The 13197-nt window shown below is 47.0% G+C and overlaps 1 protein-coding gene across 4 annotated transcripts in view; it reads right to left on the reverse strand.

Annotated features, from left to right (window-relative positions):
• Positions 1 to 13197, reverse strand: part of LOC129696582 (collagen alpha-1(XVIII) chain-like) — a 294981-nt gene that overhangs the window by 108844 nt on the left and 172940 nt on the right. For 3 of the 4 annotated variants that reach the window (XM_055634627.1, XM_055634629.1, XM_055634630.1), the window contains 3 exons: positions 8623 to 8685; positions 2015 to 2164; positions 1880 to 1912 (listed from right to left, as the gene is read on the reverse strand). In XM_055634627.1, coding sequence (XP_055490602.1) covers positions 1880 to 1912; positions 2015 to 2164; positions 8623 to 8685 — 246 coding nt within the window. The remainder of the gene's footprint in view (positions 1 to 1879; positions 1913 to 2014; positions 2165 to 8622; positions 8686 to 13197) is intronic. The other variant, XM_055634628.1, reaches the window with a different exon arrangement.

A 13197-nucleotide genomic window follows, 5' to 3' on the forward strand; every position in this document is an offset into this window, starting at 1 on the left:
CTAATATATCTTCACGACCTGACCTCTTGAGATTGGATGTGGATGCACTTTGCGTTGACATTTTCTCCTTGCCTGTGGAGCAATGAAGTCATGGAAACTTCCCAGTTCCCTGGAACCCCAAAGAGCTTCTCCCCACAGTCCCTGTTGTCCCAGAAAAGCTGTGGAAATGATAAACAGTCCCATCCTGCTGGTTTCCAGTGATCGGCCCTGAAGGTCTGTTCTTTTGCTTGGTATAAAATATTTGCTTTTGTCCCTCAGGGCTATGTAAATATTAGCTGTCAAAAAAGTTGTCGTGTCCGAAGAAGAGTCTCGACCTGAAACGTCACCTATTCTTTCTCTCCAGAGATGTTGCCTGTCTCGCTGAGTTACTCCAGCTTTTTGTGTCAATCTTAGCTGTCCTAAGCATGTGAACCTCACTATCTCACATGCCGGGAGAGCTGGGCACAAAGGGGCATCAAGCAAGTCAAGGCACGTGAGTCAGGTTTAGGTAGGTCTGAAGAAGAGTCTCGACCTGAAACGTCACCCATTCCTTCTCTCCAGAGATGCTGCCTGACTGGCTGAGTTACTCCAGCATTGTGTATCTATTTTAGGTATCAAAACTTGAATACCTCCAAGTAAGGAGAAAAGTGGCCAATGGATCTAATGGGCAAAAGAGACTGCCTATTCCTGCAGATACTTTGTTGGGAAAATTCAATCACGAGCTTTCGGGGGCAATGAGGGGTCTTATTTATTCCACAATGTAAGAGAGTGTATGTGCTGAGCCTTGCGCACCTTGCTGGGTGGGAGTGATGGCAACCTTCAGTGGGTGAGGGTCAGCCAACTCAAAGCTAGACTCAGAACCAGCTGAGTAAAACACCACCCCTGTTCCTAAAAGCACTGTATGTAGGGTGGAGTCCCGATCTGCTTCCTTCTCACCTTAAGACCTCTGTCCACATCTTTAGGTGGCATAGTGGCGCGTTCACTTATCCAGTCCCCAAGTCTTAGTACAGCAAGGTACAGCAAGGAAACATGCCTTTTGGCCCACAGAGCTCATTCCAACCATTGATCGCCCCTTCACACAAGTTGTACCTTAGCCCATTTTTTCCCATTCACTTCCTACACATTGAGATAATTTTATAGAGGCCAATTAACCTACACGTTTTTGGGATGTTGGGAGGAAACCGGAGCACTGGTAGGGAACCCTCATGGTCACAGCAGGGGGAGCGTGCAAACTCTACACAGATCGCACCCGAGGTGAGGACCGAACCCTGGTAGCGGCACTACCAGCTTCACTACTGTGCCGCCTTGTGCCCAGTGTTCCAACCTTGACTGAGATTATCATTGTATTCAAGACCATTTACCAGCATGCACAATTTTTGGAACCCTAGCACAATGCTCATCTGTAATGTCCTTTCTATACGTTTTTTTGCAAGTGGGTTTCTTTGCTAACGACGCGAGGTTTGTCTTCCCAAATATGCACGTACAGTCGTTCTAATGAGCTCTGCATGACCCGCATGCAATTTCTTTGATGAAAAGTGAAAAGCAGAACCACTTTCCTTGTTCACTCACTTACCCACAGGCCCAAGTGAAACACGGCGCAGGGTTTACATTCATCTAACTAGAAGAGCACAATGTTAGCTTCTTAGTGTAAAGAGGTGCAAGATCTCGCAAGCCTGCAAGTGGTGATTTGTTTTGCATAGTATTCTCTCAGAATGCTATGTAGATCATGTGCCTGGTGGAGCAGAGTATCGCAGCAGTGCAGCGGAGCATCAAGAGACAGAGAAAAGGTTAACTGGTTAGGCTGATATTCAATGTCCACATTAAATAATGGCTGCCTCGCTGGCTGCTTTCTAAAGGATCATCTAAGAATGGACTGGACCTGATCAAGCCAGATGAATACCTCGCCAGACCCGCTCGCTTTCTCATCAAAAACCTGCAAGATGGCAAAGTCAGAGCAATCAGTCGGACGGCGACAAAGACGGCATCGAGAAAGACAAATAACAAGTGAGAGGAGGTGAAGCTGGGCTCCACTTACCGGATCCCCCGAGCCCCCATCATGTCCGGGGTATCCTGGTGGACCGCGAGGCCCTGGGGCACCCACGAGGTTTGGGTTCGAGGCTTCAAACACAGCTGGGACACCAGGTGGCCCTGGCAAACCTGGAGGACCCGGTGGCCCTGGGGGACACTGTGAACAGAAGAGTAGACCGTCACACACCGTGTGCTGCAGTAATAATCGCCACATTAGGAAACCAGACCCTTCACTAGTAACCCCAGTCTGATTAGTACTGGCTTCAGGGGTTATGGGGAGAAGGCAGGAGATGGGTTTAGGAGGGAGAGATAGATCAGACATGATTGAATGGCAGAGTAGACTTGATGGGCTGCATGGCCTAATTCTACTCCTCTCACTTATGACATGACCCAACCCCAGGGAATGAGGTCAAATCCGGTTATCCTCAGAATCACAGAATAGTGTGACATAGAGATACAGAGAGAAGTTGAGTTTAGTTTTGTTTGGTCCAGTTTATTTATTATGTCACGTTAGTTTAATTTAGTTTACTTATTGTCATGTGTACCGAGGTAGAGGGAAAAGCTTTTGAGAAGGTCAATAAATGCGAGCTCTGCCAGTGATAACTGTGGACATGTCCAATGCTCCCATGGTTTTCCATCTGCCCATTAGATTATGGCATCATGCCTTCCATGGCAGCAAAAACCCAAAGAGATTCACATTTAATAAGAAGATGGACACAAAACGCTGGAGAAAGGCAGCATTTACTCAGGAGGGTCTCGGCCCGAAACGTCACCCATTCCTTCTCTGCAGAGATGCTGCCTGTCCAGCTGAGTTATGCCAGCATTTTGTGTCTATCTTCAGTGCAAACCAGCACCTGCAGTTCTCTCCTACACTTCACATTTAATAAAATACATGGATATTATTTTGAAGTTGTGGAAAGGAAAAACCGGTGACGGAATCCATAACTTCTTAATTTTCTGTAAAAATGTATATAAAGGATGATGAAAAGAAACAAGTAGATTCTTTTCAGTTACACGATAGAATTTATCCAGTGAATTATAATTTTTGTTTGTCATCTCTGAAGCTTTTCTTTATATCGGCAGCATATGTAATGGTTCATTCCGGAGGACTTTTGCCTCTGGGGCCCTTTGATCACCTCAGTACAGACTGAGGAGCATCAGAACTGCCTGTATGCAGTAAGAAAGAAATCAAGGGAGTCCCCCTTCCATCCTTTCGCTGGAGATTTGAGTTTCTTGTAAGAAATAGTGGTCCTGTTTTCAAAGCAAGTGATTAATGTGTGGTCCTAAGGTCATAAGTGATAGGAGCAGAATTAGACCGTTCAGCCCATCAAGTCTATGGTTGATCTATCTCTCCTAACTCAATTCTCCTGCCTTCTCCCCATAACACCTGACACCCGTACTAATCAAGAATCTATCTATCTCTGCCATTAAAAAATATCCACTGACGGCCTCCACAGCCTTCTGTGGCAAAGAATTCCCACCCTCTGACTAAATAGATTTCTCCTCATCTGGGGGGTCCTTGTACATCAGTATATGAAAGCAAGCATGCAGGTACAGCAGTCAGTGAAGAAAGCGAATGACATGTTGGCCTTTATAACAAGAGTAATCAAATATAGGAGCAAAGAGGTCCTTCTGCAGTTGTACAGGGCCCTAGTGAGACCACACCTGGAGTATTGTGTACAGTTTTGGTCCCCTAATTTGAGGAAGGACATTCTTGCTATTGAGGGAGTGCAGCGTAGGTTCACAAGGTTAATTCCCGGGATGGCGGAACTGTCATATGCTGAGAGAATGGAGCGACTGGGCTTGTACATTCTGGAGTTTAGAAGGATGAGAGGAGATCTCATTGAAACACATAAGATTGTTAAGGGTTTGGACGCGCTAGAGGCAGGAAACATGTTCCCGATGTTGGGGGAGTCCAGGACCAGGGGCCACAGTTTAAGAATAAGGAGTAAGCGATTTAGAACGGAGACGAGGAAACACTTTTTCTCACAGAGAGTGGTGAGTCTGTGGAATTCTCTGCCTCAGAGGGCGGTGGAGGCTGGTTCTCTGGATGCTTTCAAGAGAGCTAGATAGGGCTCTTAAAAATAGCGGGGTCAGGGGATATGGGGAGAAGACAGGAACGGGGTACTGATTGTGGATGATCAGCCATGATCACATTGAATGGCGGTGCTGGCTCGAAGGGTCGAATGGCTAACTCCTGCACCTATTGTCTATTGTCAATTGTCTAAAGTCCCCCCTCATTCTTCTAAACTCATGAGCAATGTAATATATTTTAGTCGGCACTCCTCACAGAAAATACCTAAGATGCAATGGCATTTACATGGATTCATTTTTGAATTCAAGAAATTATTTATTACAAATAGTTTTTTTTTTTAAATCCATGAGCCTTTTACTTTGTTTTTTGTGCTTTCAATTACAACTTCTTGAAACCTTTTTTCACACAGAGAGTGGTGAATCTCTGGAACTCTCTGCCACAGAGGGTAGTTGAGGCCAGTTCATTGGCTATATTTAAGAGGGAGTTAGATGTGGCCCTTGTGGCTAAGGGGATCAGAGGGTATGGAGAGAAGGCAGGTACGGGATACTGAGTTGGATGATCAGCCATGATCATATTGAATGGCGGTGCAGGCTCGAAGGGCCGAATGGCCTACTCCTGCACCTAATTTCTATGTTTCTATGTTTCTATCCTCTGCCGTATATTTGAGACTTTAAAATTTCAACATGGGAACGTGGAAACTACTAAATCAAAGAACCTTTGAATTTTAATTAATGAATAAAGTTTATAGTCAATAGTTTAATAGTCAATAAACAATTTACACACTAATAGTTAGTCTTTCCATGTCTATGTTGCTGATGTTGGGAAAGCATTTTGGAAAAACATGACCTTTAGCATAATTTTTAATAATTGAGAGCATTTATACTTCAATACAACAACATGAAGGCAAAAGCTGGCTGACTATGACTAGCAGATGGAGCTTTACATTGTGTGTCTGGCGCGCAGTTGTTCAGTTGGAGCAGAAGACATTTTAATGGCTTCTATTAACTCCCACCCACGTGGACTTGTAGATACCTGGACCTACTGCTGTTAGTTGTGTGAAATGCCAGAAAGCACCATTAAGAACTCTAAATTTGTTCTATCCGCAGCAGAAGGCTACTGTGATGCGGTGCGGTGGTGCAGAATGCTACTGGGATGTGCCGCTGCGGAGAAGGACCCGGCGGGCCGCTGCCTGCAGGGGGGAAGCTCGGAAGCTGCCGAGCTCGGCCCCGAAGACCGGAGAACGTAGGAGGAGGGCGCCGCTAGCGACAAAGTGGGCAGGTAGAAGAGGGACAGGGGTATTGCCTCGGCTGCAGGGAGGTCTCCCCCGCAGAGGCGGTCGGGCGAGCAGTGGGAGATCGGTTGGCGGGCCGAGCCAGTCGAGGGAGATGAAGGAGGCCCTGCGCCAGCCTGGGGCTAACCTGGATCGAGAGCCGCTCCACAACATCGAGCGGGTGGACTTTGATTTGTACGGGTATCAGACGGCAGGAGAATGGGATTAGGAGGGGGATATAGATCAGCTCTCTAGGGCCCTGTACATTATAAAAAATGTACAGGGCCCTAGTGAGACCACATCTGGAGTATTGTGTGCAGTTTTGGTCTCCAAATTTGAGGAAGGACGTTCTTGCTATTGAGGGAGTGCAGCGTAGGTTCCAAAGGTTAATTCCCGGGATGGCGGAGAGAATGGAGTGACTGGGCTTGTACTCTGGAATTTAGAAGGATGAGAGGGAATCTTATTGAAACATATAAGATTATTAAGGGTTTGGACACGCTAGAGGCAGGAAAAGTTCCCGATGTTGGGGGAGTCCAGAACCAGGGGCCACAGTTTAAGAATAAAGGGCCTGTCCCACTTGCATGCGATTGCGTGTGTTTGGCGCGACCAACCGGAAGCGGAGTTCACGCGAAGTCCGCGCTAAGTTCGCGTGTGACGTCATTTACGTCATCCTTACAAATTAGCTGGGCAGGAGGCGGGCCGACTGAATTTGAGTGTCGCACGGCGTCGGTGGTGACGTCATCATGCAATGCCACGCCGGGCAATGATGTCATCACGCAACGCCATGCGCTAGGCGTACGCCGTCAAGACGCTGCATACGCCGTCAATATGCTGCGTACGAAGTCAAGACGCTGCGTACGACCCCAATGCGCCTGCGTGCATACGAGGGCCGACAGACTGTTGGCGCGCAAAGATTTCGGTCACTGCAGGAATTTCGGAGCCCCGCACGATGTTGGGACCAGCCCCGCACAACTCCGCGCTTCTAAGTGGAACCGGCCCCGCGTGGCCATATGTTGCCCGTATGCCTCAAGCGACCAAGAGGTTGCGTAATTTGCGAGCCATGGTCGCATAAGTGGGACAGGCCCTTTAGGGGTAAGCAATTTAGAACGGAGATGAGGAAACACTTTTTCACAGAGTTGTGTGTGGAATTCTCTGCCTCAGTGGGCAGTGGAGGCCGGTTCTCTGGATACTTTCAAGAGAGAGCTAGATAGGGCTCTTAAAGATAGCGGAGTCAGGGGATATGGGGAAAAGGTGGGAACGGGGTACTGATTGGGGATGATCAGCCATGACCACATTGAATGGCGGTGCTGGCTTGAAGGGCCGAATGGGCTACTCCTGCACCTATTGTCTGTTGTCTATGATTAAATAGTGGAGTAGACTTGATGAGCTGAATGGCCTAATTCTACTCCTATCACTTATGACCTTATGACCTTATAACTGGACTTTGGAATTTTGTAAATGGCGCCAAAATGTGGCGACTTGTGCATGAGTGAGCTGTGCAAAGGTAATTGCATTGTGCAGAGCGTACATGACAATAAAGAATCATTGAAGGTTCATGATCACTGTCCCCCAACAATGCTCTTCAAGCCCAGACATGTTAACCATTGTAGACCCATGCAGCAGTGCTAAGTACCAGATCTTGCCTCAAGACTATTGATCCAGTATTGGTACAAGGAGGCAAATAGATCAGCTGGGAATTAGCGTGGGTCAGAGAGGGAGGTGTGTAACGGGACAGCAATTATCAACCAAGGCTGCTTAAGTTGGACATTTACCCTCTGCAGAACATAGTGAGGAAGCTATCAAGGATTATTACAGAGGATCTCGATCAGCTGGTTAAGTGGGCCGAGGATTGGCAAATGACAAATGGCAATTCACATGAGGCATTGTGATTTGGGAAGTTGAACCAAAGCAGGACCTTCACAGTAAACATTGGTGCCCTGATAAGTGAGGTGGAGCAGAAGGATCTAGGAATACCAATACACAATATCCTGAACGTGGTCGTGTGAAAATGTATTGCACGCACAGGAGAGATGCTGGACATGCCGCTTGCATCTATTCTAACAAGTGCGCTAAAATTGAAATCCCACATCTTTGCGAGGGAGGAATGGAATAGATGTAATGACCGACTAAAACAAAGGCCGTTAGGACAGGGAAATAATGCCACCAGTTAATTAACCATGTTCCCGAATGTAAGAACGATTTATACATGTAATACATGATATACACCAGTTAATTAACCATCTATATATGTATATCATGGTGCTGTCCCTGACGCCACAAGATCTAGAATGAACTGCCAGAGGTAGGTATAACAGATAGAAAGATTTAGGATGGTATGGATCAAATCTGGCACATGGCATTAGCTGAGATGGGCACCTAGGTCATTGAGTATAGAAGCTGGGATGTAATGTTAAAATTGTACAAGGCATTGGTGAGACCAAATCTGGAGTATGGTGTACAATTTTGGTCGCCCAATTATAGGACGGATGTCAACAAAATAGAGAGAGTACAGAGGAGATTTACTAGAATGTTGCCTGGGTTTCAACAACTAAGTTACAGAGATAGGTTGAATAAGTTAGGTCTTTATTCTCTGGAGCGCAGAAGGTTAAGGGGGGACTTGATAGAGGTCTTTAAAATGATGAGAGGGATAGACAGAGTTGATGTGGACAAGCTTTTCCCTTGAAGAATAGGGAAGATTCAAACAAGAGGACATGACTTCAGAATTAAGGGACAGAAGTTTAGGGGTAATATGAGGGGGAACTTCTTTACTCAGAGAGTGGTAGCGGTGTGGAATGAGCTTCCAGTGGAAGTGGTGGAGGCAGGTTCATTGGTATCATTTAAAAATAAATTGGATAGGCATATGGATGAGAAGGGAATGGAGGGTTATGGTATGAGTGCAGGCAGGTGGGACTAAGGGGAAAAAAAGTTGTTCGGCACGGACTTGTAGGGCCGAGATGGCCTGTTTCCGTGCTGCAATTGTTATATGGTTATATGGTTATAAACTAAACTAAACTAAATTCCACCAACCATTCCTCAGCCCACCTGGGCAACTGATCAAGGTCCTGCTGTAATATTTGTCAACTAGTTTCCAATTTTCTCCCACGTCCCAAAGACGTGCTGTTTGTAAGTTAATTGTAAGTTAACTGTAAATTAGTGTGCAGGAGTGGGAAAGTTGATGACATTGAAGTTGTGCGTACGGGTGATCGATGGTCGGTTGTTATATGGTTATATGGTTATATGTCATCATGGATGAGTTGTGCCAAAGGACCTGTTTCTGTGCTGTCTGAGACTACGTCTCTCTGATACTCACTCGAATGTGTTCACGGTCAATGTCGCTGTCATCCAGTCCAGAGCCTTCAGCATCGAATAAATTCTGCAAGGAAGGAATTGTGAAAAATATGAATGTCAGTAGCTCATAACCCAGGACTGGAACAATGTTTCCACTTGGTACTCCAATTTAGTCTATCGAGTTCAAAATGGCAGCACACAGAAGGATGCCGTTGGACTCCATAGCGTGCACAGGAGATTCAAGATGATATTACTGGGATCTGTAGAGTTAGAATTGGGGAGAGGCTGAATAGGCTGAGTCTTTACTCGCTGGAGAGTAAGCAACATTGTAGAGGAATATAAAGTCATGAGAGGCAGAAATAAGGTGAATAGCCACAGTTTTTACCCGCGATAGATGTCAGAAATAGAAGATAAGTTTAAGGTGATGGGGGAAACATTTCAAATGGACGTCAGGGGCAAAGTTTTCACCGAGAGAGTATTGGTTTTTGTTATACTTTATTATTGCTACATGTATTGAGATACAGAGAAAAACTTTATTTATGTGCTATCCATTCAAACAATACCATCCATAAGTATAATTGAGGCATTCACAAATACAACAGGAAGGGCAAAGAGAAAAATGCCTGACTGCAGATTATAGTGTTACCGTTCTATAACAGTACAATTATTGGGAAAGTGCAAATAAAAACGTGATGAGGTTGGTTGGAAGATCAGGATTACTATCTAGCTTGCGGAGGGACCTTCAATAATCTGATAGCAAAGGTATAATCCCAATGATAACTGATGCTGTTCCTGAATCAGGTGGTGCGTGGTTTCAGGCGCTTGTCTCCTCTGCCCTGGAAGAGGGGAGTGGGGAGAGGGGAGAGGAGGGAATAACTGGGGTGAAAATGGTCCTTGATTACAGTTGCTACTTTTATGTGGTGTGTTTATGAAACGAGCTGCCAGTTTCATGGTCGAGATGGGTACAACAATGACATCTAAAGACAGTTACTGGGATAGGAAAGATTTAGAGGGGTTTGGAGCAGTTGATTGTACATTCTCCCCGTGACCTGCGTGGGTTTTTCTCCGAGATCTTTGGTTCCTTCCCACACTCCAAAGACGTACAGGTTTGTAGGTTAATTGTCTTGGTAAATGTAAATATTGTCCCTAGTGGATATAGGATAGTGTTACTATGCGGGGAACGCTGGTCGCCGCAGACCCGATGGGCCCGAAGGGGCCTGTTTCCATGTTGTATCTCTAAAACTAAAACTAAGAACTAAAAACTTGGTTGGCACCTATGAGTTGGTCCAAAGGGCCTGTTTCCGTGCTCTACAAATCAATGACTCTAGGACGTGGAGACATCCTTCAAGAAGCATGTTGCATGTGAAAGCTGAGATTGCAGATACAGCATTAACCACAGCTTGATGACAGCCACTCCCTCCCTCTGCCAGCAGTCACTCCCTTCCACTGCCAGTCACTCCTCACCCTCTCTCGAGTTAAGCACTTTGTCCCTCTCTCTGCAGTCAGTCACTCCCTACCTCTATCTGCAGTAGGCCCGTTGCTCCTTCTGGGCACCAACTAGTGTTACTAAGATGCTGGAGTTACTCAGCAGGACAGGCAGCATCTCTGGAGAGAAAGAATGGGTGATGTTTCGGGTTGAGACGCTCCTTCACAGTGTTACTAAGTTCCTCTCCTAGACAGATATCAGTGACACTCAGAGCCTGTGCAGGGTGACTATTGTACTGCACCTGATACAAGTCATGACAACTCCAAGCCCACTGATTTTGCAATGCCTTGTTGCCCACTGCAGCTTAGTGCAGAGTTCACCCGATGGGAGCTAATGACCCCCTGGAGTGTGAGATGCACCACCACTGATTGGAGTTATTGACAGCAAACGGTTAGTATCTTTGTTAAACGGTGCCTACGAAAGTTATTGACATGCTGCCCCCTACTGGAATTACAGACACTCTGCTGCCTACAGTTGTAAATGACATACTGATCCCTATTGGAATTACTGACACTGATCCCTGCTGGAAATTATATCACACTGTCCTCTACTGAAGATGGTGCTGTCAGGTATTAGCTCTACCACTGTGCCATCGTGAGATAAAACGACCTGACCCCTACACCGTGGTAGAACTAGTGCCTTACAGCACCTGGGTTTAATCCTGACTACGGGTGCTGTCTGGACGGAGTTTGTACGTTCTTCCCGTGACCGCTTGGGTTTTCTCTAGGATCTTCGGTTTCCTCCCACACTCCAAAGACGTACAGGTTTGTAGGTTAGTTAGTTCCTTCTTGAACAGGTTTGTAGGGTAATTGGCTTGATGTAAATGTAAATTGTCCCTCGTGTGTATAGGGTAGTGTTAATGTGCGGGGGTCGCTGGTCAGTGCAGATTCGGTGGGCCGAAGGGACTGTTTCCGCGCTGTATCTCTAAACTAAACTAAACTTAACTATTGGAGTCACTCTACTGGACTTTCTGACACGCAGTCCCCTCCTGGTGTTGCATACACTCTGCCCCCTACTGGAGATATTGATACACTGACCCCAATGCGAAAATATAAGCGAGTTCTGTATTCCGACTGCGCATGCCCAGGTCAAAGATCACTATGCATAAACATTGCTGGAAAGCAATGAAGCTGTGTACATATACCCTTTAATTTCTTCTGTTTTTTCCAGCTTTGATTCTTCTAGGTTAGAATATACTGCTTTCAAACTATCAATTAGATATATTTATTGTTTCTTTGTTAAAAGCTAAGCTTATTTTTGAAGAAGGCTGAAGAAGGGTTTCGGCCCGAAACGTTACCTATTTCCTTCGCTCCATTGATGCTGCTGCACCCGCTGAGTTTCTCCAGCATTTTTGTGTACCTAAGATTATTTTGTTGTTTTTATTGCTTTATGCTTTGGTGAGTGAGCGAGATCATGCTCGCCCATGGTCGGGGTCGGGCCTGGGTCTCCGGCGCTGCGGGCGCTGTTGAGTTGCTGCTGGGCCGTCCCCGTCCCCGTCCCCGTCCCTGTCCCCTCCCGCGTGTCCCGTCCCTGTGCAGGGGCAGCCGGAGGCAGCCGGAAGTGTCGGGCTGGGCTTGCAGCTGACGCGGGGATGAGACAGCTAAGTTGCTGCAGCGCTTTGTGTGTATCCCCGTTGATGGCTGGTGCTCGGCTTTCGCCGGTGACGGGAGGTTGGCAGGCGGCCGATGGCGGTCCCCGGCCCGTCGGGGAATGGGGTTTCGGCTGGAGATGGCGCATCTTCTCCGCGCTGGCTGTGGGCCTGGGGCAGTTGATGTCTTCGGTTCGGGGCTATTGGTTGGCCTGGTGGGACAGGCGGAGTTGAACTGGGGTTGCTGCTTCTTCTCCGTGCTGGCTGTTGTCCTGGGGCTGCTGGTGTCACCAGGTCCAGGGTCGCCCCAGACGTTTCCAGCCTCCCCACGGGCGGGGATGGGACACTCGGGGGGTTGGGTGGGGTTGCGCAGGGCAGTCCAGTGGCGGTTCGGCAGAGCTTGCGGCGCTGGAGGCCCGGGTTCGATCCTGGCTGCAGACGAGGCATGGGTCTCCCCTGTCCCCCACTAGCATCTGCCCCCTCTCTCTCGCTGTACACCCCGCTCTCCCGCTACCTGTTCCTTTGGGGGGGGGGATGAGGAGTTGACTATTTATGGGAGTCTCGCTGGAATCGAGAGTTTCATTGCTCATTCTTCTTCTTCTTATCGAGTCCACACACAAGATTAGAAGTTGTGCAGCCAGAGCTGAACACACTTCTCGGCATCTGCACACAATGGTGTCTGTCTTGGCGCTTCTTGTGCTTCTTGTGCGTGGTGGTGGAAAGATTGGTGGAAACAGGGCCGCGACGTGAACGCTCACTCCTTGACCCCCATTGCTCATTCGTTTTCATAGATGAGGCTGAAGAATTCCATTGTCTTGAAATGAGCAGAATAGTAAAATTCGACTCAGAAAGTATCATCGTTGTGTTCCAGTCTGGAATACATTAATTTTCCTATAATGTGACCACACATCACCCTCGTTCCTCAGATTAATTATATTTTCACACATAAATTATGAATAAATATAAGAATTTATACACCGTTTCTTCAGCCAGCGCTTTGTTCGCTTTTTCTTTATGGTGAATGACCTTTGACAAATCCCATGATTCCTTGCGCTTTTCGGAATACCGAACTCGCTTATTGGCACACCCTTCTCTTCTAGACTTGCTGGCACTTCCAGCCTCCTGGACTTACTGTCACCCTTCCCCCTACTATAGTTGCAAACACACTGCTGCTCACTGGACTTTCTTACAGGCTGTTCACTACTAGAGTTAGTGACACACTGCCCTCTACTGGAGTTTGTTTGGTTTGGAGATCCAGCACAGTAACAGGCCCTTTGGCCCACCGAGTCCATGCCGACCGTCAATCACCTGTTCACACTAGTTCTATGTTATTACACTTTCTCATCACTCCTTGCACATTTTTAACAGAGGCCAATGAACCTACAAACCTACATGTCTTTGGGATGTGTGAAGAAACCAGAGCACCAGGAGGAACTCCCCATGATCGCAGGGAGAATGAGCAAAGAATCAGAATCAGAATCAGATTTGATTCGCCAAGTATGTTTTGCAACATATGAGGAATT

The sequence above is a fragment of the Leucoraja erinacea genome, chromosome 4 (assembly GCF_028641065.1).
Source record: "Leucoraja erinacea ecotype New England chromosome 4, Leri_hhj_1, whole genome shotgun sequence".
NCBI lineage: Eukaryota > Metazoa > Chordata > Chondrichthyes > Rajiformes > Rajidae > Leucoraja > Leucoraja erinaceus.